The sequence below is a fragment of the Scyliorhinus canicula genome, unplaced genomic scaffold, assembly GCF_902713615.1.
Source record: "Scyliorhinus canicula unplaced genomic scaffold, sScyCan1.1, whole genome shotgun sequence".
NCBI classification, from domain to species: domain Eukaryota; kingdom Metazoa; phylum Chordata; class Chondrichthyes; order Carcharhiniformes; family Scyliorhinidae; genus Scyliorhinus; species Scyliorhinus canicula.
Window position 1 is genome coordinate 593,235 of NW_024055478.1, and position 26,498 is coordinate 619,732.

A 26,498-nucleotide genomic window follows, 5' to 3' on the forward strand; every position below is an offset into this window, starting at 1 on the left:
CTGCCACCCGCTCCCACACAGACCCCTCCCCCAATACCCAGACACTGACTATTGCTATGTTCGCCGTCCAGGAGTAAACTTCGGTAGGGCCAGACACCCCTCATCTCGGCCCCGCTCCAGCAGCATCTTCTTTACACGCGGGGTTTTACCCGTCCACACAAACCGGATGATCACCGCATTCACGCTATGAAAGAACATTTTGATGACAAAAATAGGCAGGGTCTGAAATACAAACAGAAACCTCGGGAGAACTGTCATCTTTCCGCCTGCACCCTCCCCAATAGTGACAGATGGAGCATATCCCACTTTCTGAAGTTCCACTTCATGTGCTTCACCAACCGAGCCAAATTCAGTTTATGTAGCTGCTTTCATTCCGGCGTTACCTGGATTCCCAAATATCGAAAACTCCCTCCCACTTCCTTGAACGGCATCCTCCCCAATCTCCTCTCTTGTCCCCTTGCTTGAACTATAAAGACCCCGAAAACTGGCCGAATTCCCCGTGGATCCCCATAATCTCACCAATCCCCCCCCCCCCCCTCAAAGCGGAATCCCTGCAGAACACCACTAGTCACAGCCCTCCAATCAGAAAAGCACCCTTCCATTGCTACTCTCTGCCTTCTTTGACCTAGCCAGTTCTGTATCCATCTTGGCAGCTCACCCCTGATCCCGTGTGACTTCACCTTTTGTACCTGTCTGCCAGAGGGACCTCGTCAAAGGTCTTACTGAAGTCCATATAGACTACATCCACTGACCTACCTCCATCAATCATCTTTGTGACCTCCTCGAAAAACTCTGTCAAGTTAGTGAGACACGACCTCCCTTTCACAAAACCGTTCTACCTCTCGCTAATACGTCCATTTGCTTCCAAATGGGAGTCGATCCTGTTTCGAAGAATTCTTTCCAATAATTTCCCTACCACTGAGGTAAGGCTCACTGCCCTGTAGTTTCACTGCATAATCCTTGCTACCCTTCTTAAAAAAAGGAACAACATTGGCTATGCTCCAGTCCTCCGGAACATCACCTCAAGACAGTGAGGATCCAAGAATTTCTGTCAAGGCCTCAGCAATTTCCTCTCTAGCCTCCTTCAGTATTCTGGGGTAGATCCCATCAGGTCCTGGGAACTTATCTACCTTAACATTTTTCAAGACGCCCAACACCTCGTCTTTTTGGATCTCAATGTGACCCAGGCCATCTACACACCCTCCTCCAGACTCAACATCCACCAATTGCTTATCTTCGATGAATACTGAAGCAAAGCATGCATTTATAACCTCGCCCATTTCCTCTGGCTCCACACATAGATTCCCTCGCCTGTCCTTCAGTGGCCCAACCCTTTCCCTGTCTACCCTCTTGCTTTTTATGTACGTGTAAAAAGCCTTGGGATTTTCCTTAACCCTATTTATCAATGACTTTTTGTGACCACTTTTAGCTCTCCTGATTCCTTGCTTAAGTTCCTTCCTACTTTTTTTATATTCCACACAGTCGTCGTCTGTTCCCAGCCTTCTATGCCTGACAAATGCCTCCTTTTAATTTTGACTAGGCCTATAGTATCTCTCGTTATCCAAGGTTCCCGAAATTTGCCGTATTTATCCTTCCTCCACGCAATGACATGCCGGTACTGATGTCGTTTCAACTGACATTTGAAAGCCTCCCACGTGTCAGATGTTGATATACCTTCAAACATCCGCCTCCAATCTAGGTTCTTCAGTTCCTGCCGAATATTTTTATAACTAGCCTTCCCCCAATTTAGCACATTCACCCTAGGAACACTCTTATTTTTGTCCACCAGCACTTTAAAACTTACTAAATTGCGGTCGCTGTTCCCGAAATGCTCCCCTACTGAAACTTCTACCACCTGGCAGGACTCACTCCCCAATACCAGGTCCAGTATAGCCCCTTCCCTAGTTGGACCATCGACATATAGTTTTCAGAAGCCCTCCTGGATGCTTCTTACAACTCTGCCCCGTCCAAGCCCCTAGCACTAAGTAAGTCCCAGTCAATATTGGGGAACTTAAAGTCTCCCATCACAACAACCCTGTTGCTTTGCTCCTTTCCAAAATCTGTCGACCTATCTCCTCCTCTATCTCCTGCTGGCTGTTGGGTGGCCTGTAGTAACCCCCCAACATTGTGACGGCACCCTTCTTATTCCTGATCTCTCCCCATTTAGCCACGCTGCCTTCTGAGGTGTCCTCCCGCGCTCCAGCTGTGATATTCTCGCAACTCCGCCACCCCTTTTACATCCCCCTCTATCCTGCCTGAAATATCTAAATGCTGGAACATTTAGCTGCCAATCCCGCCCTTCCACTAACCAGGTCTCTGTAATGTCAACAACATCATCGTTCCAAGTACTAATCCAAGCTCTAAGTTAATTTGCCTTACATGTTATACTTCTTGCATTAAAACATATGCAATTCAGAAAATAGGAACTTAAAAGTGCATATCGATAAGTTAGGGGAGTGGGCCAAAATGTGCCAGATGGTGTATAACGTGGATACTTGTGAAGCCATCCATTTTTCTCGTGGAAACGGGAAGGTAACTTATTATCTAACTTGGGAGAGACCAAGGTCCGCTTCAGAGTGATCTGGGTGTCCTCGCACATCAGTCACAGAATGTTAGCATGCAGGTGCAGCAGAAAATGAAGAAAGCGATTGCAATGATCATATAATAGTTTCCCTGCAGTGCAGAAAGTGGCCGTTTGGCCCAGAGAGTCTTCAACGGCCCTTGGAAAGAGCACACTACTTAAGCCGAGGTCTCCACCCTATCCCAGTAACTCAGTAATCCCACCAAACTATTTTGAATATTAAGGGGCAATTTGTCATGGTCAATCCATCTAACCTACACATCATTGGACTTTGGGAGCAAACCGGAGGAAACCCAAGCACACACGGGGAGAAAGTGCAGTCACGCAAGGCCGGAATTGAACCCCGGTCCCTGGAGCTGTGAGGCAGCAGTGCTAACGACTGTGTCACCATGTTGATGAAATAGAGTAAAAAGACAAGGAAGTGTGGCAAATGTGCAACGCATTGTTGAGATCGTACCGCGAGTACTGGGTTCGGTTTCGGTCCGCTTATTGGAGTGAAGATAGAACATAGAACATAGAACAGTACAGCACAGAACAGGCCCTTCGGCCCTCGATGTTGTGCCGAGCCATGATCACCCTACTCAAACCCACGATGCCGGTGCATTGGAAGCAGTTCAGACGAGGTTCAGAGATGAGAGGGCTGTCTTATGCAGAAAGGTTGAGCAGTTTAGACCTATACTCTCCAGCGTTTAGAAGAATGCGGGGATATCAAATTGAGGTATATCAGATGATAAAATAAATGGATAAAGTAGACGTGCAACGGATGCGTCCTCGAGTTCGATAGATCATAGTCTCCGGATAAGGGGAAACTAATTGAAAACTTCTCTGGGATGGGATTTGAAGTGCTTTCTGCCGGGACCAATAAGTTACCTGCATAACAGTCCCGGGGAATGGCCTGTTCTACAATTTGTGTGCCTTTTCTTAACATCAAAAACAACCCATTATCGGGGTTGAAATTGCCAATATCTTCATTCCCGAGACGGAGCCGTCATGTGCGCGGCAGCTGACGTCATGGCCTCCAGGGAAGTCACAGTCACACTTTTAACTCCGATGATGAAATCCCAAATGGCAGAAAATGCATTCATATGAAACAAAGTATTGCTGTTCACCGAGAGTTTCGCTAGGATCTTAAGTTCTCCTCAACCGCCTCGCAGCAAAGGGAATAATTTTGAAATGTAGTGGCTATAGTCATGTAGGATACGTTTTTTAAATTGACAGCGAGGCAGGAAAGTATAGTTCTCTGCCGGAAGGTATGGTCCCAGATATCGATCCTATTACTGCTGCTCAATTAATTAGCCTAAATTTCCCGGGTTTGGCTAGTCACATTGTTGCTAAATAATGTGGACTATATTGGCCAACATCCAGTTTACAGAAACTATCGTAGAGTCCACTAAGGTGTTTAAAATGCTGACTCGGTTCCCACAGCACGTGTCCCGTCTCCCTTAGGATCCTTGAGTGAATACATGATCCACCCATTCAAAAATTATTTGATGTATCTGAAACAAAATGTTTGGATGGAGAAATGGGATGTTGGCTGCAACAAAAAGAATCGAGATAGGGCTTAGACTATTGAATGACCTTGAGTAGAAATAGATCTCTGTTGATAGTTCGTGTTGAGAACATGGAAATGCAACCAGATATGGAAATTCTACTGCGTAGTTAAATCCAATCTACTGTAGACAGAGACTGACAATTAGGGTCCAGAACAATGTAATGGTATGGAGGGAACATGAGGCAGGAAATCCGTGTGCACTTACAGCTAATCTATTACAGCGTTTGACTGGGGAGAAACGTCTCTCATAATATTCTGGGGGCTCGGTGTGAGAAATGTGGATGTTTCACTGAGAGCGAGCATATAAGTTTCCGCGCGTGAAACCATCAATTTAACAATTGTAGAGAGGACATAATCCTATTCCGGAATTGGTGTGGGGTTCTGGGATAACCTCTACATCTGTCCCTCTGGCACAAGACGTTCCCCAGGCGAGAATGGAGCCTATATCCCAATCGAATGGGGCTGTGTTTAACCCTGCAAAGACAATAATTAATCGAATGCCGAAATATGTCCATTCGGTCAGAAAACTGCATCTTGTTTTGGTCTGAACTTAACGCCAATTGCTCGAGTGAGTGGGTAATAAAACACTACTCTCGCCAAGAATGGAATTTTATCCAGGTAGGCATTACGAATCAAACTAATAAGCAGAGTGTGAGAACCATGAGTTGGCAATGATTTGGACGAGCACAGTAATGACACCAAATGCAAATCGGGAACAATAAAAAGCCGCCAGACCTCACAGCTGTTTGTACTTGTTGGAAGTTGCATGAAGGGCTGCCTGAGATATCCTCATTTCCCGCTTGCTCTGGAACACCACCCATTCTCAACAACATTAACACAGTCCTTTCTGAGTCTACACCGATATTCATTGATTCTGGATCAGTTTACAGGTAATGGTACAATTATTTCAGTCCAAAACACAGAAAGCGAATTACACTTTCAGCAGTTGAGTGGGCCAAGCCGGATTAGCTGCAGTAAATTTCAGAAATGACGGATAAGGGGCGAGAATGGGTCAGTAGAAATCTGGAATGCTGGAATAAAGGACGTGGTTTGGAGCTTATGGTGTGGGAATCAGAAAATAGACCATGAGGATGAAGGATCAGGAGCGGAAATAAGAGATTAGAGACCAAGGGTGGAGGGTTAGAGAGTAGGGTTAGGAGAACAATGAAACGGGTGAGGGAGCAGATGGTGTTGACGAAGCAATGGAGAGGGAGGGACGTGTGAGACGAGACGCGAGTTGTGCTTGCAACTTACTGCAGGAGGACGACTGTAAGAGGCCGGATGCTGCAAGAATATATCCGGCCGAATGGAACGATAAATACGATGGTGCACGTATCTCCCTCTGAGAAAAATGGCTGATAGACACCAGGGAGAACAACAATATTCTCCCTGTACACAATAAGTAGAGACTAACGCAGAGATTCCAGCCAGGGTGCAAGTTTGTGCTGGCGGGAGCTGGACTGAGATACACAGTTAGTGTACAGGGCAGCACAGGAGCATATTGGCAGCGCTGCTGCTTCAGAGCCAGGGACCGAGGTTTGAGTTCTGGCCTTGGGCTACTTTCTGTGTGAAGTTTGTACTTTCTCCCAATGTCTGCGTGTATTTCCAACGGGTACTACGGTCCGCCCCCCCCCCCCCCATCCCCCAACCAACAGTTCAAAGGTGTGCAGGTTAGGTGGGGTTATGGGGCTACGGGAATAGGACGGGGCAGTGAGCCTCGGTAGGGTGCACTTTCTGAGGGCCAATACTTCCGCGATGGGCGAATAGGCTCTTTATGTACTGTGGGGATTCGATGATTCCGTGTCATAGTCACAGTAGGGAAGCTACAATATGTATGTATGCATTTACTGTGGTGAGTGCGATTAAGAGACAAGTCTGCGTCCATATACCTAGGTCTATAACTTCTAAAATGTAATTACTTTCAGGCAATTAATACATTTGATCATATCTGTTTGTTGCAGAATTCAATCTCCAATTTCACCTATTCAACTTCACCAATTCGGCATCCTGGCATCATAGAGATTCCTCACGTACATTTGTATCCCACCCATTTCAGAGGAGAACTACAGGCAGTCTGAACCACTGAGATAGCATTAAGGTGCTGAACTGCGTCATTCAACATTGAATAATTGATAGGATATTTCCCAACTGATATTCGACAATCTATCTGCTCATTTCCCTCGCATTACTCATCGGCTGTTTTTAAAAATATTATCTGATCAAAACATCAAATGGCTACGTTTATGACCTGGAATGCAACAGGCAGCCGTCCTTGGACGGAGGTCACCGCAGCCAGCCATACTGGAAATGCAAGTCTCGGGCACTTCGAAGCCATGGAACGGATTGAAACGCTCGTCCTCCCTTGTCTTCTCAGCTTCACTGTCGTGTTGGGCGTGGCTGGGAACTCAATTTCATTGTGGTACATCACAAGACGAAAGAAAGTTTCATCAGCAACTGCTGTTCTCCTGCTTGATTTAACCATCACCAACGTCTTGGTGATCCTGGCTTCTATATTTTATCTCATTCATTTGATCCCACAAATTAAGTTCACGAAGCGTCTCCTTGAAGCCCATCTGCTCATCGGTACAGTCAACATTTTTGGCAACCCACCATTCATGGCCTGCATTGCTATTGATCAGTACATCGCGGTTGCCCATCCAATCAGGTGTCATAACTGGCGAAGACCCCGATACTACGTCGCCCTGTCCATTGTAATATGGTTGTCAGTGTTAAGCTTGAGTGTGGCTGCCTTTCACTTCAAAAGAAACATCGTAGATGAAAGCATCTCATGTAAGGATAAGATATTAATGAGGAAGCCTTTGCAAATCTTCATGCTAGTTTGTGAAATGGTATCATTTGTCATGCCAGTTCTGGTCCTGGTGATCTGCTATGCTCTGACTGTAAAGAAGCTGAGAGAAGTAGGAGCTGGAAAGGAATCAATGAAGCTGATGAAGACGCAAGTGCTAAGGACCATTTCAGGAATTCTGGCTGTTCTACTTTTCTGCTTTGCTCCTTTTCACATCCCACAACTGTATTTTTCGAGTGAGGGTCTGATAGGTCCATTCAATAGAGTATCAGTTTTTTATGTGCCATGTTAAGATTTACACCTGGGCCCTCACTTCATTATCTGCTTTCCTTAATCCCATGCTGTACATTTTCAGGTCCCAGAACTTTCAATGGAGAGCACATTGCTGCGCCGTGTAACACACGGATGCGACTATGGTCAGGATATTGACAGCGTCTGAGTTAGAGATAAATATCACTTTTGCCTTGTTCACAATGTACGCGGAGAGAAGTTTCTGAAGTAAAGTGCAAACAGAATCATATTCTTTCTTCCAACGGAGGAGATGACATACCAATGAAAACCAACTAAACTTGAATGCAATCTCTCCAAACGTAGCCATGTGGATACATTGATATATTATACGTATATTGTAAATGCTGTTTGGTCCTATATTCGCTGTCTGTTAATTTGTTAATTCTTCTGTCTATGTATGTATTTGTGTCTGCCGATGTCTTTCAGTGCGTATATTTCAGACATTTTTCATCTTTCCATGCATCATTAAGTTTTCAATTATCACTGTATCTCATCACCATTCCATCATGTCTGCAAGCCTCGGTCTCTCCAGATACGTATCTATCATTCTATTTATTTTTAACTCTACCTGTATGTCTCAATATACCGCTAGATATATCAATATCTGTCTCCATCATGCTTTCTATTTATTTCCCCGGTCAGACATATCTCCTGATCACGGAAACCCTCGACACTAAAGAGGCTGTGTTATTCAACTAAGTGGACTGTCTCTGCCAATGCCTCTTTCTTTGTCACCCTAAGTACAAACGCCATGAAAACTATGGCCATGGGAAAACTTGTTGCATCTTCGCACCAAATCACACTAAATAACAGCTCACTTCAATTGATTCTCTAATTCTGCTGCCTGGAGTTCACGGCTGCAGTCCTTTGATGCACAGCTCGAGGTCAGCATAGGGAAATACACTGCCATCTTTGGCAGGCTCACGAAATGTACGTCTGATAGGACCAAACTAACCCTTGAGAATAAACTGATTATTACAAAATCTTTGTCCTCCGCACCTTTATTTATGGCTGCGACGTGTGGGGTATTTACAGCTATCCGCTAAAGAAGCTCAATTGTGTATATATTCGTTGTCTTTGATGCATTATCGGTGAGGGAGTGGCCGGATAGAAACGCAGATGCAACAGTGTTCTTAAAGGCGGAGTTCGCATGTGCGCTGGCACTAAACAAAGAGAGGAATCTCTGTGGATCAGGCAAACCCTCAGGCTAGAAGATGGTCGCATTACCAGGACCTTCTGAATCCGGAGGTGGCCGGAGCCAGGCGAGCAGCTGAGTGCCAAATATTCTGCTTCAAGCAGGTTAGCAAGCCTGATGTGAAGGACCTGCACACAGACCATCACACCTGGACGTAAATAGTTGGCGAAAGGAGGAAATGGCGCCACCACCTTTGAGCTGAAGTGCTCTACCAAGGGCAAGAGCGATTGTATCTTGGCAACAGTCGCCAATACCAAAGACAACACCCTGAAACGTCATATGCTTGCTTCACGTGCGGTATTGAGGCAAGTCCTGCCTCTCAAGTATTGTCCTCCATAACCATCAGCCAACATTAATCAAGAGAATAGACATTGTACAAATGTATTGTGAGCTGCGTGTCGATCGTAATTTCTAGTAGGTCGTGTGATGGAACCCACCTCTCCTTCGACATCCCAATCTGTATCTATCGCTTTGTAACGTTATATATTCACGTAGTTATAGCTAACTCTGCACGTTGTCTGTCTTCTTTGGCTCTGTGGCGATATGAATTGCTTCACTGATCGTCGTCTCTCATGATGCTTTATCACTGCATCTTCAAATCATTCAATATGGTTATCTGTCTCTTCAACTGCAACTTTATATTTTCCATAGCTATCATCATCATACCCATCCGACAATACGGTCAATATCCTCTGAAACCTTTCCAATGCTAATGATGATGACTTTTCTGACTAAAACATCAGGGATTCAAGTGTAGTTCCATCAATAGCATGATAAATGCGACAGCTCAGTAAAGCGAACGGCACAGAATGGAATAAACTGCACAAGTATTTTCGCTACAATACTCTTTACAACTCTTAGCTCTATATACAGGTGATTAAGAAGGCAAATGGAATTTTGTCCTTCATTGCTAGAGGGATGGAGTTTAAGACTAGGGAGGTTATGTTGCAATTGTATAAGGTGTTAGTGCGGCCACACCTGGAGTATTGTGTTCAGTTTTGGTCTGCTTACTTGAGAAAGGACGTACTGGCGCTGGAGGGTGTGCAGAGGAGATTCACTAGGTTAATCCCAGAGCTGAAGGGGTTGGATTATGAGGAGAGGTTGAGTAGACTGGGACTGTACTCGTTGGAATTTAGAAGGATGAGGGGGGATCTTATAGAAACATTTAAAATTATGAAGGGAATAGATAGGATAGATGCGGGCAGGTTGTTTCCACTGGCGGGTGACAGCAGAACTAGGGGGCATAGCCTCAAAATAAGGGGAAGTAGATTTAGAACTGAGTTTAGGAGGAACTTCTTCACCCAAAGGGTTGTGAATCTATGGAATTCCTTGCCCAGTGAAGCAGTTGAGGCTCCTTCATTACATGTTTTTAAGGTAAAGATAGATAGTTTTTTGAAGAATAAAGGGATTAAGGGTTATGGTGTTCGGGCCGGAAAGTGGAGCTGAGTCCACAAAAGATCAGCCATGATCTCATTGAATGGCGGAGCAGGCTCGAGGGGCCAGATGGCCTACTCCTGCTCCTAGTTCTTATGTTCTTATAAGTGGGTTTAATTAGGCGCATTGGCATGCATGCATATTCACTCTATTGCTGCCAGTCTTCTCTACTCATACCAGACCAATACGTATTCTCATTTTAGGTACTCCTTAAAAGCTAAAACCTCTAACTTTGAGCAAGCCTTTGATGCGCTTCCTTAGTAACTCCTTCAGTGCTTCGCTTCATATATTTTTTATCCTCCTGTGAAGGACTGGGTTTTATTCATTCCATTCAAGGATATATATAGATACACGTTGCTGTTATAGATATTAATAATTCCATTTTGCATTTGATATTCACTCGGAAATTGATCAAAATCCAAGAGATAATAATGGACGATCAGAATAAATGTAATTCAAGAAGGTTATAAATTCTTGCATTCAGGATCTGCGGTTGCTGTGGCAATAGCGGAAATTGGGTGAGGAAGAAAGACAGTGGAGTTTATCAGCCAGTATTCCCAGGATACTTTCCAGTTTCGTTACATAGACCAGGAATACACGAGAAACGTAACTGTGGAGATTTTACTGCCACAATTAACTCGTTTTAGCACGCTACTTACCACCATCACTGACATTTGACATAACAAACCAAGATGGAGCGTGGTCATTAGCTAGAGTAGGGTCTGAAGGCTGGGAACTTTCAGGGGTGGCACACAAGAATAATCATTTCTCCATGTTAAATGCCTGCAAACTTACATAGTAAATAGAAGCAGGGGTCGGCCATTCGGACCATCGAGGTTCATAACGATTATGGCTAATAAAGAAATTCAAACTGTAGATTTAACCTTCTCCCATATCCCTTGATCATTTATCCCAAGCGCTGTATCTAGGAATTTCCTGTTTCACTAGGAAATTGATCAAAATCCAAGAGATAATAATGGACGATCAGAATAAATGTAATTCAAGAAGGTTATAAATTGTTGCATTCAGGATAAGCGGTTGCTGTGGCAATAGCGGAAATTGGGTGAGGAAGAAAGACAGTGGCGTTTATCAGCCAGGACTCCCAGGATTCTTAAAATCACAGCGTTTTGGCCTCAACTACTTTCTGTGAGTAAATTCCACAGATTCACCAATCCTCAGTGAATAAATTTATCCTCACCTCAGTCCTAAGAGGTTTACCCCTTATCCTTAAAATATCACTCCAAGGTCTGGACTCCCCCAAGATCGGGAACATTCTTTCTGAACCTACCCTGCCTAATACTGCTGGAATTTTAGCAGTTTCTATGTGATCCGCTCTCATTCTTCTAAACTCCAGTGACTATAATCCTAACCGATTTATTCTCTCCAAATAATGACAGTCACGCCACCCCAGGAATTAGCCTAATAATCCTTGAGTGCACTCCCTCCATAGTAAGAACATCGTTTATCAGATAAGGACACCAAAGCTGCACAAAGTACTCCAGATATGGTCTCACCAATCCCTTACACAATTGCAGTCAAACATCCTTATTCTTGTCCTCAAATTCTCTCGCTATGAAGATCAACAGCCTTATTTACTGTCTGCTGCACCTGCACGGTGACCTTCAACGACTGATGTACGAGGGCACCAAGATCACGCTGAATATCCACCTCTCTCAATTTACACCCATTCAAATAATAATCCACATACGTTCCGTGATGATTTCAATAGAAGTGTTTGTTTTTCACGTTAGCATTTAAGGCTAAAGAGCACGAGGTGGATCAATGTGGGAAACAACGAAGTCAGAGTGAATCGCATGGAGATTGTGTGTAGTGTTCTTCCGGTGCAATGGATGGAATACTCAGGGAAGAATTAGACCAGTGGAGACGGAAATAATTCAGACCCACTTCGAGCTCGTTCATTCTGTCTGCCTGTCTACATTATATATCGATTTATCGTTCTTATTTGTAGACAGATAACAATAGACGGGACATTTGGGAAGTAGAGACGTTGAGTTAGATCCAACACCGGAAATCACATGCAGGTGGAACAAAAAAGCGAAAAGGAAGCGAAAAGCGGTGGCGATAGATTGTAAATAAAATCCAAAGGCAAATTCCATTATGCATGTATAGAGAAATTGTACTTGGGTTAAAATGGCAGGAAATGTGCAAGAATTCTTGAGATTATGCCTCTTATGAGATGACGATTATGGATGTGCCACTTTTATTATCAAACCTCTGTAAGGGCAACTGCAGGACCACGTTTCGGTTGTAAAGAGAAACAAACAAATTGTCACAAGAAATGTGGATTTCCAAACCTTGTTTGGGGCAGAGTATTATTACTAAACTGAATGAAAGATTTTCATTTTCTCAGATGTTGTCAACGGCTTCGCCCATCCCAAGTTGCCTTTGAACTGACAGGCGTGATGGCCATTTCAGTTGTGTGTGTGTGTGTGGGGGGGGGGGGTGTAGATAAGTGCATCTCTTGCTGTGTGGGTCGGAGGTCACGTGTAGGCCAGACCGGGTAATGAGCACAAATTTCCTTCCCTGAAGGACATTAGTGAACCAGATGGGATTTTCGCTTTTACAATAGGCAATGGTCATCATTAGACGTTTAATTCTAGATTTTTATTGAACTAAAATTTTACAATCTGCCGCGGTGCGATTGGAACCCGGGACTCCAGAGCATTATCTCTGGATTACTGGCCCAGTGACTACCCCACCGTCTCCTCGCGTGGACTCTTTCATATCTACCTGAATAGGCAAATTGAGTCTTCAGATACATAAATATGCAGGCAGGCAGCACCACCAACGATGCAGCACTCCTGCAGTGTCAAAAACTGAATTTCGGCCGAGATTACGTGTTCAGTCTTGATGAAGGATAGAATCTCCTGACGCCGAATGGAGAATTACTTAAACTAACATAATGTGTCACAAAACTTTAAATGAGTTGAAGGTAACAACCTATGTGTAGAAAGATGGGTGTTAGAGCTCAATGTTAATAAAACGATTTTATATCATACATACCCTTTAGTTAATCCTTTGCCAGGTGACGAAAACTACACAGGTGCTGGGGCACATTGATTAATATAAGAGGTGTCTCGTTCAAGAAGGAGATGAGGAGAACATTGTCGTCTCCCTCACAGGCTCACCCACCTGTGAAATTCTCTTCCTCAGAAAGCAATAAAGGCCTTGTGTTCAAGGCTCAGTTGGATAGATTGTTTATAGACAAGATTAATTGAGGATTACAGCGAGCAGATAGGATAGTGAATTTGAAACAACTAACACATCTGCCATTATCTTATTGGATTACGGAGAAGCTAAAAGTGCCCATTGGTCAACTTCTATTCCTAAGTGCTGTGTTTCTATGTTGCAAAGAATGATGTGCAAGAAGGCTGCCTTCATATATAGACGGTGTATTGATCCTTGAATGGTTGGAGGCTTCAGGGAGAAATAACAATTATAATTCTTCCTCAAGTCTGGCACCAGTTAGAAGAGCTAATATCGGGTATTTACCAAATACGTGCTGGAGTGTACTGAATAATGCTGTTTAATATCATAAAACAGGATAGAAACCTTTCGATCGTCAAGAAAAAAAGTGTGCAATTTCGACTGGATGTTTCCTGGTCTTTGACTTTAATTATTTACTTGGCAATCAGTATACACATTTTAGTATTTGAGTGAATAAATGAACAGTTCGTTATACAAACCCACTGGCTCCATCTTTATTTTAAAGTCTTGTGAAAAAGAGGCCGTCGTTATGGGGTGGATTGGCCACTTGAACTTCTCTTCTCAGTCCTGCATGAAACTAAATCGACAGCCACAGGTGATGTGCCTGAAGATTGGAGAGTAACAAATGTTGTGCCTTTGTTTAAGAAGGGCCGCTGGGAAAATACTGGGAAATACAGACCGGGGAGCCTAACATCTGTGGTGGTAAATTTATAGAAGGTATTCTGAGAGACAGGATCTACAGGCATTTCGAGGCAAGGGCTGATTTGGGACAGTCAACATAGCTTTGTGAGTGGAAAATCATGGGGGCGATTCTCCAATATGGAGCGCAAGTGTTTGCGCCGTCGTGAATGGCGTCGCATTTCATGACGCCATGAACCGGGCCCGGGTACGAACGATTCTGCCCCCCACAGGGGGCCAGCACAGGGCTGGAGCGGGTCACGCTGCTCCAGCCTCCGTTCGTGGTGCCAAATGTGCGCCGAGCCAAGCCGCACATGCGCAGTTGGGCCACGCCAATCTGTGCATGTCCGGGGGACTTCTTTAGCACGCAGCCCCGACCAACATGGCGTAGGTGTTCAGGATATAGCCGCGCCAGAAAGTAGGCCCGGGGGAGAAGATGTTGGCCAATTGCAGGCCAGACCCCATCGGAGCCCCCCCCCCCCCCCCCATTGAAGGAGCCCCCCCCTCTACACACACACACAGACACAGGCTGCCCCTGACCGTTCACGCAGAGTTCCCGCCGGTTGCGACCAGGGGTGAACGGCGCCGGGGCGACTCTGTCCTATCGGTGTGACTGTGTGACTGCTCGGCCCATCCGGGACAGAGAATCGGCGGCCCCGCTGATTGCACTGGCCCGCGGCCGGCGCTGCACCAAACGCGTTGGCGCAAATGGCGTCGATTCTCCGCACCTTGGAGAATCACGCACCGGCATTGAGGTGTTGTGGTGCGGTTGTGGTGATTCTCTGGCCCGGCACAGACTCAGAGAATCTCCCCCCCCAATGTCTCGCGAATTTTATTGAGTATTTGAAAGGGGTAACCAAGAAGATAGATGATGGCAGTGCAGTCGACTTTGTCTACATAGACTTTAGCAAGGCCATGATCATATTGAATGATGATAAAGGCTCGAAGTGCCACATGGCGTACTCCTGCACCTATTTTCTATATTTCTATGTTTCATTCGCTGTTTCTATCCGCCACTGGAAGGATTTCCGACTGATAATCAACCAGTTTGGCCAGGTTATGAATAAACCTGTCATTTTCATCAAGTCTTGAATTGCGGCACCTTCCCGGAAGTTCTGGGAGAGTTAGAGGCGCTGCTCAGTGGGCCACAAGATCTCTGGATGAAAATGAAAAAAAACTGAAAATCACAGACTGTCACGAGTAGGCTTCAATTAAGTGAATGTGAAAAGCCCCTAGTCGCCACATTCCCGCGCCTGTTCGGGGAGGCTGGTACGGGAATTGAACCGTGCTGCTGGCCTGCCTTGGTCTGCTTTAAAAGCCAGCGATTTAGCCCAGTGTGCTGAACCAGTCCCGTTCGCGGATAGATTCGCAGCTGAATAAACATACAGGTAAACAGACAGAGAGGCAATACACTGATGTCTATTCTTAGCTTAAATAGAAAGATAGGCAGAAATGCAAATATCTTGTTGAATCCGAAATAAAGACAAATGATTAAATTTGAATAGAGGCCAAGCACTATTTGTAGTTCGTGTTGAGTATGTGGAAAATGCTCAGTGTCACCTTTAAGTATGGAAATCTCAGCGCTGCACTGACAGCTGATCTAATGCACGGTGCAAGTGCGCAGCCAGGTTGATGATAGTTTCACGTCGAAGGTCACGACATGGAAATAAAGTGTATGCTGTCAACTGATCTTATAAATTATCCACTCTGCAATTGCAAGCTGTGATCCACCTCCTCAGCAGCCCGCATCAGAAGGAAGATAATCCAAACATTTCTCTGAGTTGGGAATTGATAAACAGATCCAGATCTAAACCTACCTGTCTTTTTATCTATCTTCTCCCAACGTTTCTAAATCCAGATCAATTTTTTCAAGCCTTAAAAATGGCTTTTATTCTATGGATATATGCATTTTTAAGTCTAAATCGATAATGACTAATGACGTCTCTTCGTTCCCACAACTATTCACATTTTTATCAAAGCTGTGAAGTCTGTATGCCAATATTTGTAAAGATTATCTTTTTTCATGAAGTCATGTTGGTGCCATTTATGTATTCCGATATCCAAGAAATCTTTAATGTGGGCGGAACGGTGGCACAGTGTTTAGCACTGTTGCTTCACAGTGCCAGGGACCCAGGTCCGATTCCTGGCTTGGGTCACCGTCTGTGCGGAGTCTACACGTTCTCCCCGTGTCTGAATGTGTTTCCTCTGCGTTCTCCAGTTTCCTCCCGCAGGTTGGGTGAATCGGCCATGCTAAATTGTCCCTTAATGCCCAAACGGTTAGGTGGGGGGAGGGGTGCGTTTCAGTAGGGTGCACTTTCCCAGGCCCGGTGCATACATGATGGGCCGAATGGCCTCCTTCTGCGCAGTAAATTCTATAATTTACTCAACAGTTTCTGCATTACAGACTGAAGGTAACGAGTGGTTAGTTTTCCAGGTCTGCTTGTCACTTTTTTTAAAGCCTTGATCACATTAATTTAAGTACAGACTACAGGAACTATCCCGAATCGTTGTGCTATAGATATAGTGACTCGGGCACGTGCCCCATGTCTTTGATGGGCCTCGGGTGGGTATCTCTTCTTAAGTAAAGTTAAAATACTTTGTTTATAAAGCTGGGTATGTTGGAGAACAGATAAACAGACAATGTACAAATTTCTCGTAATTGAAATGACCCATTTATGCTAGTAATGTGGCGGCTTGGTCGGCTAGAGGCTGGGAATTCTGCGGTGAATAACTTACCAACTGGCCTTGCAAAGCCTGTCTCCAATTACAAGGCACAAGACAGGAATGTAATGGAATATTCCATCCTTGTCTGGACGATTGCACTTCCAACAAATCTGACGAAGCTCAACGCCACCCATGATAAAAGAACACTCTTGATTGTCAGCTCAGCCCCCCCCCCCCCCCTCCGCCACTCAAGCTTGAATATTCACATCCTCCACCACTAACGGACAGTGGCTGCAGTGTGGATCAGCTATGAAATATATTGCAGTAACTGACGAATAGTCACTGACAGCACCTTCCTGATTTGCGACATCTACCATCTAGAAGGACGAAGGTAACAGGTGGATGGGAAGATCAGCCCACGAAATTCCTCTTTGAGCGACACACATGGAGTCAGAGTGATTTTCCAGCACGGAAAGAGGCCCTGCAGCCCATCGTGTCAGCACCTATCTAGTCTAAGTGTTGTAAATACTGATCTTGTTTACTGATGCAATTTAGGGAGAGGAATCCTTTGTTCTTACCTGGCCTCTGAGCGAATAACGAAGAATATCGCAAGGGTGAAATGTCTGCTTTTGAATAGAAACATGCCTCTGTGTGGAGTTTATATGGAGAACTAGGAAAACTCTGAGCATCATCATCGTGCATGGAACGTTCAGTGTGGACTAAAACCTGATTTATGCACGGTGAGTTTTGAATCGTGCAAACGGATTAGCTGCTGCGTCCATATTGGAAACAGCTTTTAATGGCCGCTGATTTACTGAATTACCTGTAAAACGTTAAAATGTCGAAGGTGAGTGATGACCAGAATCTTAGTGACCTCAGAGCCCACAGGGTGCAATCTGGCCTCTGCCCAAAGCATGGTAGCATAGTGGTTAGTACTGATGCTTCACAGCTCTTGGTCCCAGGTTCGATCCCCCACTTGGGTCACTGTTGGTGTGGAGTCTGCACATTCTCCCCGTGTCTGCGTGGGGTTGCTCCAGTTTCCTCCCACATATCCAAAGCCATGCTGTTCCGTGAATTTGACATTTTGAATTCTCCTTCTGTGTACCCGGAAAGGAGCCGGAGTGTGGCGACTAGGGAATTTTCATCGAAACATAATTTCAGTGTTAATGTAAGCCGGTTTGTAACAATAATAAAGATTATTATTGTTACCAGTCAAGCGGGAGAGTTAGTGGAACTCAACCCGCTTTTTCTTCATCCGGATTTGAACGTGGGTTCCCGGGTGAGTGGACAACTTTCCGACGAATATTTAATTTTAGTCTGACATCAGCAACCAAATCCAAGATGGGAGGAACCTGAGGTTCTCATGTGATGGATTCGCTGAGTCACTGTACCAACTGCAGCTATAAAATGTCCTGAACCCATCAGCTGTTTGCACATTTTTTGCAGTTGAGTGGAAGACAGCCTGAAATTTCGAATTTCGTGCTTGTATTAGTGCCGAATGTCCACACCAGAATCAAGTCCATCTGTAAATTTGCTCTGACATTCCCCGTCAATGCGCAGTCTATGCGTCAGGCAAATCATAACATTCGTCCAGAAGAAAGCAATCGAGAAGAAGTGGAAGGCGGGCGTTCTTTCAGGGGCTGTGCAGGTATAGAGAATGTGACGACCAATGGAAGAGAAAAGAGGTGGATCATGCTTCAGGAACGGAATGAGTGAGAATTTCTTCAGCAGAGCGTCTGTGTGGGGTAATAGAAAGTGGAGGTGAATAAGCAGGGAAGGAAGATGGGTGGACAGAAAGTGCGGATTGGTGCGAATATTGCAGACGTGGCTGAGCGGAGAGCGGGCATTGCAAGGGGCTGTTGTATCTGTAAAATCTCAGACACTCTGACCAGTGTATTAATGAAACGTTTTACCCAGATGTCTTTCTTGATGAGGCGAAAAAAGCACAAGACAACTATAAAATCAAACCAAGTTTGAAGAGTAAGAGGGAATCTCACAGAACCGTACAAAATTCAAACATGAATAGACAGGGTAGATTCAGAAAGATTGTTCCCGATGGTGGGGGAGTCCAGGACTAGCGGGCATAGACTGAGGATAAGGAATAAATCTTGTGGGTCTGAGGTGAGGCGATGTTTTCTCATCCGGAGAGTGGTGAATCTGTGGAATTTACTGCCACAGAAAGTAGTTGAGGCCAAAACGTTTTGTAATTTCAAGAAGCAATTAGCTGTAACTCTTGGGGCTTAATGGGTCACGGGATATGGGCGGGAGGCGGGATAACGGTACTGAACGTGATGATCGGCAATGATCATAATCAATGGTGGAGTATGCTCGAAGGTCAAATGGTCTTCTCCTGCTTCTGCTTTCTATGAATGTTTCGATGTATCTTTATTCAATATATTAACCCTTAAAATATTCCAATAACAATCACTATAAAGATTCCGGAGATTCGTGATACTACTCGTGCTGATAAACCTGATCAAGCTGCGGCTCCGATTCTCTGAGTTTCATGTTCTTCAGGGCTGTTGTCACAAAGGTGGACGACCTTCCGTCCTTTGGCATAGTGGCACAGGGACGGCGCGCTGGCACAGTGGATAGCAACTGCTGCTTCTGAGCACTAGGGACCCGGGTTCAATTCCATTCGGTGCCGGTCTGTGTGGAGTTTGCGCATTTTCCCCAAGTTTGAGTGGGTTTTCTCCGGGTTTTCCGGTTCCCGTCACAGTCAAAATATTTGCAGATTAGGTGGACTGGCCATGCTAAATTGTCCCTTTCTCTCCAATTGTTAGGTGGGTTGAAGGGAACTGCGGTCCCAGTAAGGTGTTATTTCAAATGTTTGGTGAGGATCGAGAGGCGAAATGGCCTCCTCTGCACTCACGGGATTCTCTGACCCTCTGGTGCGCCTTCAGAATGGTCAAGATCACCTCCACGCCGAGTCTTCACTGGCACGGGTCTTGGGTGTCTATATTGATCTCCCTTTGCGCGCTTTTGCAGAAACATCTCTGGCTTTCGGCCAATGAGGCAGCGGGAGGGGGGTTCCAAACCCCACTGGATCGGAAGGTGACCGCTGACGTGACACCGCTATTCATCGATGGCGTTGCTCGCACGTAACCTGTTGCCATATAAGGTAACAGCTGGAATCCTGGCCTCGAAAGTCGGGCAAGATGTTATAAATTAACAAGCAATGAATAAAGACAGCGTGATGCAGGGAAAGAATGACAGAGCAATGAAAAGGGATGCACAGGCAACTTAAGAGAAATATTAAAGAGATACATAGAACGAACAAGCAGATAGAATAACATAGAGGGTGCAGACCATTGGTAGTGACAGGGAAACACAGAATGTGAGATGGCGCGATTAAAACAAGGCGAGTGAGGGAAGGAGAGAACAAAGGGAAAAGAGATAGCAAGGGAAACACATGGGAGCTATTGAAATACTATGGACAGTGAAAGATCCTGCATGACTAGCGGTTTTTCCAATATATTTGTGTTTCCTCCACAGCTGGCGCAGTGAGCAGTTGTTGAGCATTTACATTCTCAAATATTATCAAGCAGTGGGAACAGAAAGAGTGGAAGTATCAAGGTGAGTATGAAGAAAAGAAAAAATGGAGAATAAAAGGCAGATAATGGATCGGGAATTAAAACAAATTCCACCAGAACATGTGAATCTCCACCGACCATCTGAAAGAGAGCTCCGCCCAGGTCCACTGTCCCACCCCATCCCCATAACCTTACACAAGGCGGACAGTACACCCAACCTGCACAACTTTGGACTGTGGGAGCAGCCGCAGAAAGGCCAGACAGAAACAGGGGTAAAGTGGAAACTCCATACAAACAGTCATCCAAGGTCAGAATTGAACCCGAGACCCTGACACTGTCAAGGAGCTGGACTAATCATTGTGCCATCGTGCCTGCGGCAGCACATCCATGCAGGTCAGAGGCTGGCATATTTCAGTCAACAGACGGATATTACCCCGAGGCAGAGAAATTGAGATACACCTTTCTCTAAATAACATCCCTTTGAGGGACAGGCCACCAAGAATGCAATTAATTCTGGCATATAATCAAATGGTTTGCAAGCAAGTGTGGGCTATCTGGCCCTTTAGCCTACTCCGCCATTCAATCTAATCTTCGTATATCTGATTGTGGTCTCAATTCCATCTTCCTGTCTGTAATCCCGCCCCCACCCCAGCCAGCACCCGTGGTTCCCTTAACTATCAACAATCTATCCAACTCAGCCTTGAATAAATTTAAAGACACAGCTTCCATTGTCTGGTTTAGCTCACTGGGCTAAATCGCTGGCTTTTAAAGCAGACCAAGGCAGGCCAGCAGCACGGTTCAATTCCCGTACCAGCCTCCCCGAACAGGCGCGGGAATGTGGCGACTAGGGGCTTTTCACATTCACTTAATTGAAGCCTACTCGTGACATTAAGCGATTTTCATTTCATTTCATTACTTTCTTGGGGTGAATTAGGAGAATTCCGCAGACTAATGACCGCCTGAGAGAACAAAATGGCCTAATTCCTATTTAAAATGTAGAATACTTATTCTTAAACTGTGCCCCTATTTGAGTCTTCTCGCGCAAGGAAACACTCCCCGTGTATTAACCGCAACATGTACCCTCAATACATTGTGTATTTCAATAAGGTTACCTCTCATTATTCTAAATACCAATGCCTAGATAATAACAAAGAACAAAGGAAAGTACAGCACAGGAACAGGCCATTCGGCCCTCCAAGCCCATGCCGACCATGCTGCCCGACAAAACTGCAATCTTCTACACTTCCTGGGTCTGTATTCCTCTATTCCCATCCTGTTCATGTATTTATCAAGATGCCCCTTAAATGTCACTATCGTCCCTGCTTCCACCACCAACTCCAGCACCGAGTTCCAGTCACCCACTACCCTCTGTGTAAAAAACTTGCCTCGTACATCTACTCTAAACCTTGCTCATCGCACCTTAAAACTATGCCCCTAGTAATTGACCCCTCAACCCGGGGGAAAAGCTTCTGACTATCCACTCTGTATATGCCAATCATAATTGTGTAGACCTCTAACGAAACAAATATTGTGTAAAGTCGGTTGCTTTTTTCTGTAGGATTTCAGAATGCTGCATTAATAATAGAAGAGAGCATTTCGCCGTTAGAGATTTGCTGAACAAATGCTTCAGTTCAAAAGAGGTTCTTCTTCTGGCTTGTAAGTTTAGACATCTGTTTTAAAGAAACAGACGTCTCCGTTGCCAGCTGTTTCTGTGGTGTAGTGGCTATCACATTCGCTTTACGTGCGAATGGTCCCCGGTTCGAAACCGGACAGAAACATCTGGTGCTGCCAGTTTAGTCTGTTGCTAAATATTACCTCAATCTCGTAACTGGTCTTCATCATCGAGGAATAGCCAAAGCTTGGAACTGCTGTGGGCCAGTGGCGCAATGGATAACGCGTCTGACTACGAATCAGGAGATTCCAGGTTCGACTGCTGGCTCGCAGTTCGGAGTTTTGGCGTCCCCTTTAGTTCAGTGGGTTGGACAGCTTGTTCTTGATGCAGAGCAAATTCAGCTGGACATCATCAATTCTCGTATCAGCTGTGGTTACTTATAAAAGCCCTGCCCTCTCTTTGTAACTTCAAGCAAAACATAACTTATCTTCAGTTCAGCAAAGTTCAATATCTGATGCTTTCATAAGTTGAGACATCAGTTTTAAAGAAACGGCTTCTTGCAATAAGTTACATGGTCTCTCCGCGGAACCATGAGAAGCCGCAGCAACACATTGAGGTTGAACATTACACGCGTCCACTCATGGCGAGGCTCCCAGCGGTTCCTGTGGTGTAGTGGTTATCACATTCGCCTAACACCCGAGTCCTGAGAAATATTTTTCAGAGTGGGCCAATGTAAATCAACCCTGCCGTCAGCATTTCGCCGTTAGAGATTTGCTGAACAAATGCTTCAGTTCCATATAGGTTCTTCTTCTGGCTTGTAAGTTTAGACATCTGGTTTCAAGGAACAGACGTATTCTTAGAAGAAGCGACATGTCCTCTCAGCCGAACTTTCCGAAGCTGCAACAAGGCAGCTGACTTGCAGGTGCCACAGGTCCGTTGGCGTCTGCGTTGCCAGCTGTTTCTGTGGTGTAGTGGTTATCACATTCGCTTTACACGCGAATGGTCCCCGGTTCGAAACCAGGCAGAAACATCTGGTGCTTCCAGCTTAGTCTGTTGCTAAATATTACCTCAATCTCGTAACTGGTCTTCATCATGGAGGAATAGCAAGATTGTTTAACTGCTTTGGGACAGTGGTGCAATGGATAACGCGTCTGACTGCGAATTAGGAGATTCTCGGTTCGACTCCTGACTGGCTCGCAGTTCCTAGTTTTGGCGTCCCCTTTAGTTCAGTGGGTTGGACAGCTGGTTCCCGATGCAGAGCAAAGTGAGCAGGGCATCATCAATTCTCGTATCAGCTGTGGTTACTTATGAAAGCCCTGCCCTCTCAATTTAACTCCAAGCAAAACAGAACTTATCTTCAGTTCAGCAAAGTTCAATATCTGATGCTTCGATAAATTGAGTGGTTATCACATTCGCCTCACACGGGAAATGTCCCCTTTCGAAATCGGGCAGAAACATCGAACATTTAGGATTTCGTGAAAGAAAAGTGTGCACAATTATTGGGCACAGAATAATTCTGTTTCCTGAATGTTGCCGGAATCTCATGTGTTCCAGGACAATGAGATTTCGTCTCACATGAGCCACGACACTGAATTGAACATGAAGGCCCAAGCACTGAATTTTCGGCAGGCAATGAGAGGTGAAGAATTTTCATATCTTGGCACACCTCGGATATTAGCAGCGAGTTCATCCACAACAGAATTTCAGCGATTTACAAATGAACATATTTAATCACCATTTCAAACATGTCTAAATGTGTGACAAATTCAACTTACTGCGGATGCTTCAAACGGAAACAAAAACAGAAAATACTGGATAATCTCAGCAGGTCTGACAGCCTCTGGGGAGCGAAATGGCAGCTGTCGTTTCCAGTCAAGTGGACTCTTTGTCAAAGCTGGAGAACTGGAACTGGAGATTCAGACGATTGTGGGTGGGGGGTGTGGGTGGTGGAGTGCTGTATTGGGCCTCGATAGAGGGCTAGCAATAGGTGGGAAATGACGAAAGTAAATGAGGCTATGAAAGGTGCTGCTGGCGCATCAAGCGGTCAGAATGTGTTAATGGCAGAACAAAGGTAAGCAGTGCGTCAGAGAACAATTACAAACAGGGATCAGATTGCTGAAGTAGGATGTTATGGGCTGGTGGTAGGTGGGCGATGCTGAGGGTAAAACATATCAATGGAAGGGATGATAAGTTGATGGAAAAAACATGTGGTGGAGGGGGAAGTGAGAGTTCACAGTCTGAAGTTGTTGAACTGATAAAATGAAAGGAACAAAGAGCTGTCTGAGTCCACCAGAATTAGTCAATAGAAATGTGAATGCCCACACATAGACAAACTTCTCGGGAACGTATTGGTTCCATGCAGTTTGAGCTCAGCTTCTCAAAGCAAACACAATGTGAATGAATCCCGCCGTCTGCGCCGCAAAGAAATGAAGAAAACATGCGGTTTGACCAACGGAAACCCTCATCGAAGGGCTCGGCCGGGATTTGAACCCGGGACTTCTCATAAATTCCGACAGCGACACACCCAAAGCGAGAATCATACCCCTAGACCAACGAGCCCCGCAAAAAGAGACAAAGCATACTGTCATTGCCATCGAAAATCAATCTAACATCTGCGGAGAACGCCAAAAGTACTGCACCATCTCAGGTTGTCAGGCGGCATTTGTCGACAGGACAACAAAGTTCGTCTTTCACCATCACCTTTTATTAAAACCGGGACAGGTTAGAAATGTGGTACGTCTTAACCAAATGAATTACCGGAGGGAGGAAACAGAACAACAGGAAAGGGCTCTAATGGGCGGAAAGTCAGGAGAGATTAAATGAGAAGAGGCCTTGGGACCCTGGCCACAGAGTTAGGATGGCATCAAATCAGAGAATAATGACACCACAGTATGAGGCCATTCCGGCCGCCATGTCTGTGCCAGCTCTCTGTTAGCTTAATGGAAGAAACAAAGAAACAAAATATATGTCTGGAGGAGCTATCACATGGCATATTGATCAACAACTACCGCCCGGACACAAAGAACAAGTGGCCTTAGGGGACCAATATTGCCAGCATTCTCATTCGGTCCCTGGCAATCAGAGAATTGGCCGTCACTGTTGAAATGCACAGAGTTATAATCCTGTTGTCGTCTCCGTGGCGCAATCGGTTAGCGCGTTCGGCTGTTAACTGAAAGGTTGGTGGTTCGATCCCACCCAGAGACGAATTGTTGTTCCACTCCTGGATGATATGTTTTTAGGGGCTGTTTAGGACAGGGCTAAATCGCTGGCTTTGAAAGCAGACCAAGCAGGCCAGCAGCACGGTTCGATTCCCGTAACAGCCTCCCCGAACAGGCGCCGGAATGTGACGACTCGGGGATTTTCAGAGGAACTTCATTTGAAGCCGACTCGTGACAATAAGCGATTTTCCTGTTCTGATAACACGTACCGTGCACCGGCTGCGGCATGGAGTTGCCTCTATCGCTGCAATAGCCTTCATGGCGCTGAGCTGGGGAATAGCTCAACGATACTGTGTCTCCCCCGATAACTCAGGAGATTGTGACACCTCCTCACGGACCTGCTAACAGACGAATGTTGAGCAGGAGTTGGCTATTCATCCCATTGAGCCTTCTCCAACATTCAATAAGTTCGTGACAGATGCGAACATGACCTCAGATTCACATTTCACCTACCCCGGATAACCTTTGATTACCTGTTCAGTTGAGAATCCAACCACATCTGTCTTAAAATCTTCTTTGGGCCGATCTCAGCGGTCTGTGGAGAAGAATCCCTCAGAAAAAAAGCCCAAAGATCTACATAACCGGGCCGGGTCGAGCAGTATCTCTGGCCATGATGTGGAGATGCCGGCGTTGGACTGGGGTGAGCACAGTAAGAAGTCTTACAACACCAGGTTAAATGATTCTGTTTGGTGATTCACCTGAGGAAGGAGCTGCGCTCCGAAAGCTCGTGTTTGAAACAAACCTGTTGGGCTTTAACCTGGTGTTCCAAGACGTCTTACTGTATCTCTGGCAGCAGCGCATCCCTTCCCGATGAACTTAATGCATTCTGTGCTCGGTTTGAGCAGGTAACCAACAAGCCGCTGTCGAGTGCCCCTGCAGCCCTTAATTCACCCATACCCACCATCACAGTTTCTGAAGTCAGATCGGCCTTCCGGAAAGTGAACCCACGGAAGGCGACGGGCCCGGATGGGATCCCTGGTCGTGCACTCAGAGCCTGCGCATACCAGTTGGCAGAGGTATTCACAGAAATATTTAACCTATCCCTACTCCACTCCGAGGTCCCCACCTGCTTCAAGAAGTCCACCATCATACCGGTACCAAAGAAGAATGAGGCAACATGCCTCAATGACTATTCTCCGGCGGCCCTGACGTCAGTTGCAATGAAGTGTTTCGAGAGGCTGATCATGAAGCGAATCACCTCCATACTCCTAGAACGCCTTGACCCACTTCAATTCGCATACTGTCACAACCGGTCAACATCAGACGGCATTTCCCTGGCCCTACACTCATCCCTAGAGCATCTAGAAAACAAGGACTCCTACATCAGACTCCTATTTATTGACTACAGCTCCGCCTTCAACACCATAATCCCAAAAATCGCGGGTTCGAATCCCGCCCGTGCCTCGGTGCTGATCCATTCAAAGTCCTCTGTAACGTTTCATTGTCTCGCAAACACTTGCAGCATGAAATATCATTCACCTATTTTCTTCATTGGACATTTCACCTTCAGCTAATGAAAATAATTCCAGACAATTTGGTCTCTGAAAAAAGCGAGGTTCAGAGCAGTTCCCCTTTTGTACCTTCTTCGTCAGAACCAAAATAAAGAAAACTAGTCTGTTGAGCCCTGCTATTATTCTGAGTTCTAACCTCCCGCATGTCCACCAAAGTCTTGGCATTCTTTCGACTTCGTCGCATCCATGGTGTGA

The 26,498-nt window shown here is 45.5% G+C and overlaps 1 protein-coding gene and 3 non-coding genes across 4 annotated transcripts; all 4 read left to right on the top strand.

Moving 5' to 3' along the window:
• Nucleotides 1-6,376: 6,376 nt before the first annotated feature.
• On the top strand, nt 6,377-7,231 carry LOC119959958 (somatostatin receptor type 1-like). The gene has a single exon (XM_038787931.1). It carries the CDS (start codon nt 6,377-6,379, stop codon nt 7,229-7,231), a length of 855 nt encoding a protein of 284 aa, XP_038643859.1.
• Nucleotides 7,232-21,667: 14,436 nt separating this feature from the next.
• Nucleotides 21,668-21,740, top strand: trnav-uac. Its single transcript has one exon. It is a non-coding gene; the product is annotated as a tRNA-Val (tRNA).
• A 791-nt stretch (nt 21,741-22,531) lies between these two features.
• trnav-uac lies at nt 22,532-22,604 on the top strand. The gene has a single exon. It is a non-coding gene; the product is annotated as a tRNA-Val (tRNA).
• A 2,100-nt stretch (nt 22,605-24,704) lies between these two features.
• trnan-guu lies at nt 24,705-24,778 on the top strand. Its single transcript has one exon. It is a non-coding gene; the product is annotated as a tRNA-Asn (tRNA).
• Nucleotides 24,779-26,498: the final 1,720 nt, after the last annotated feature.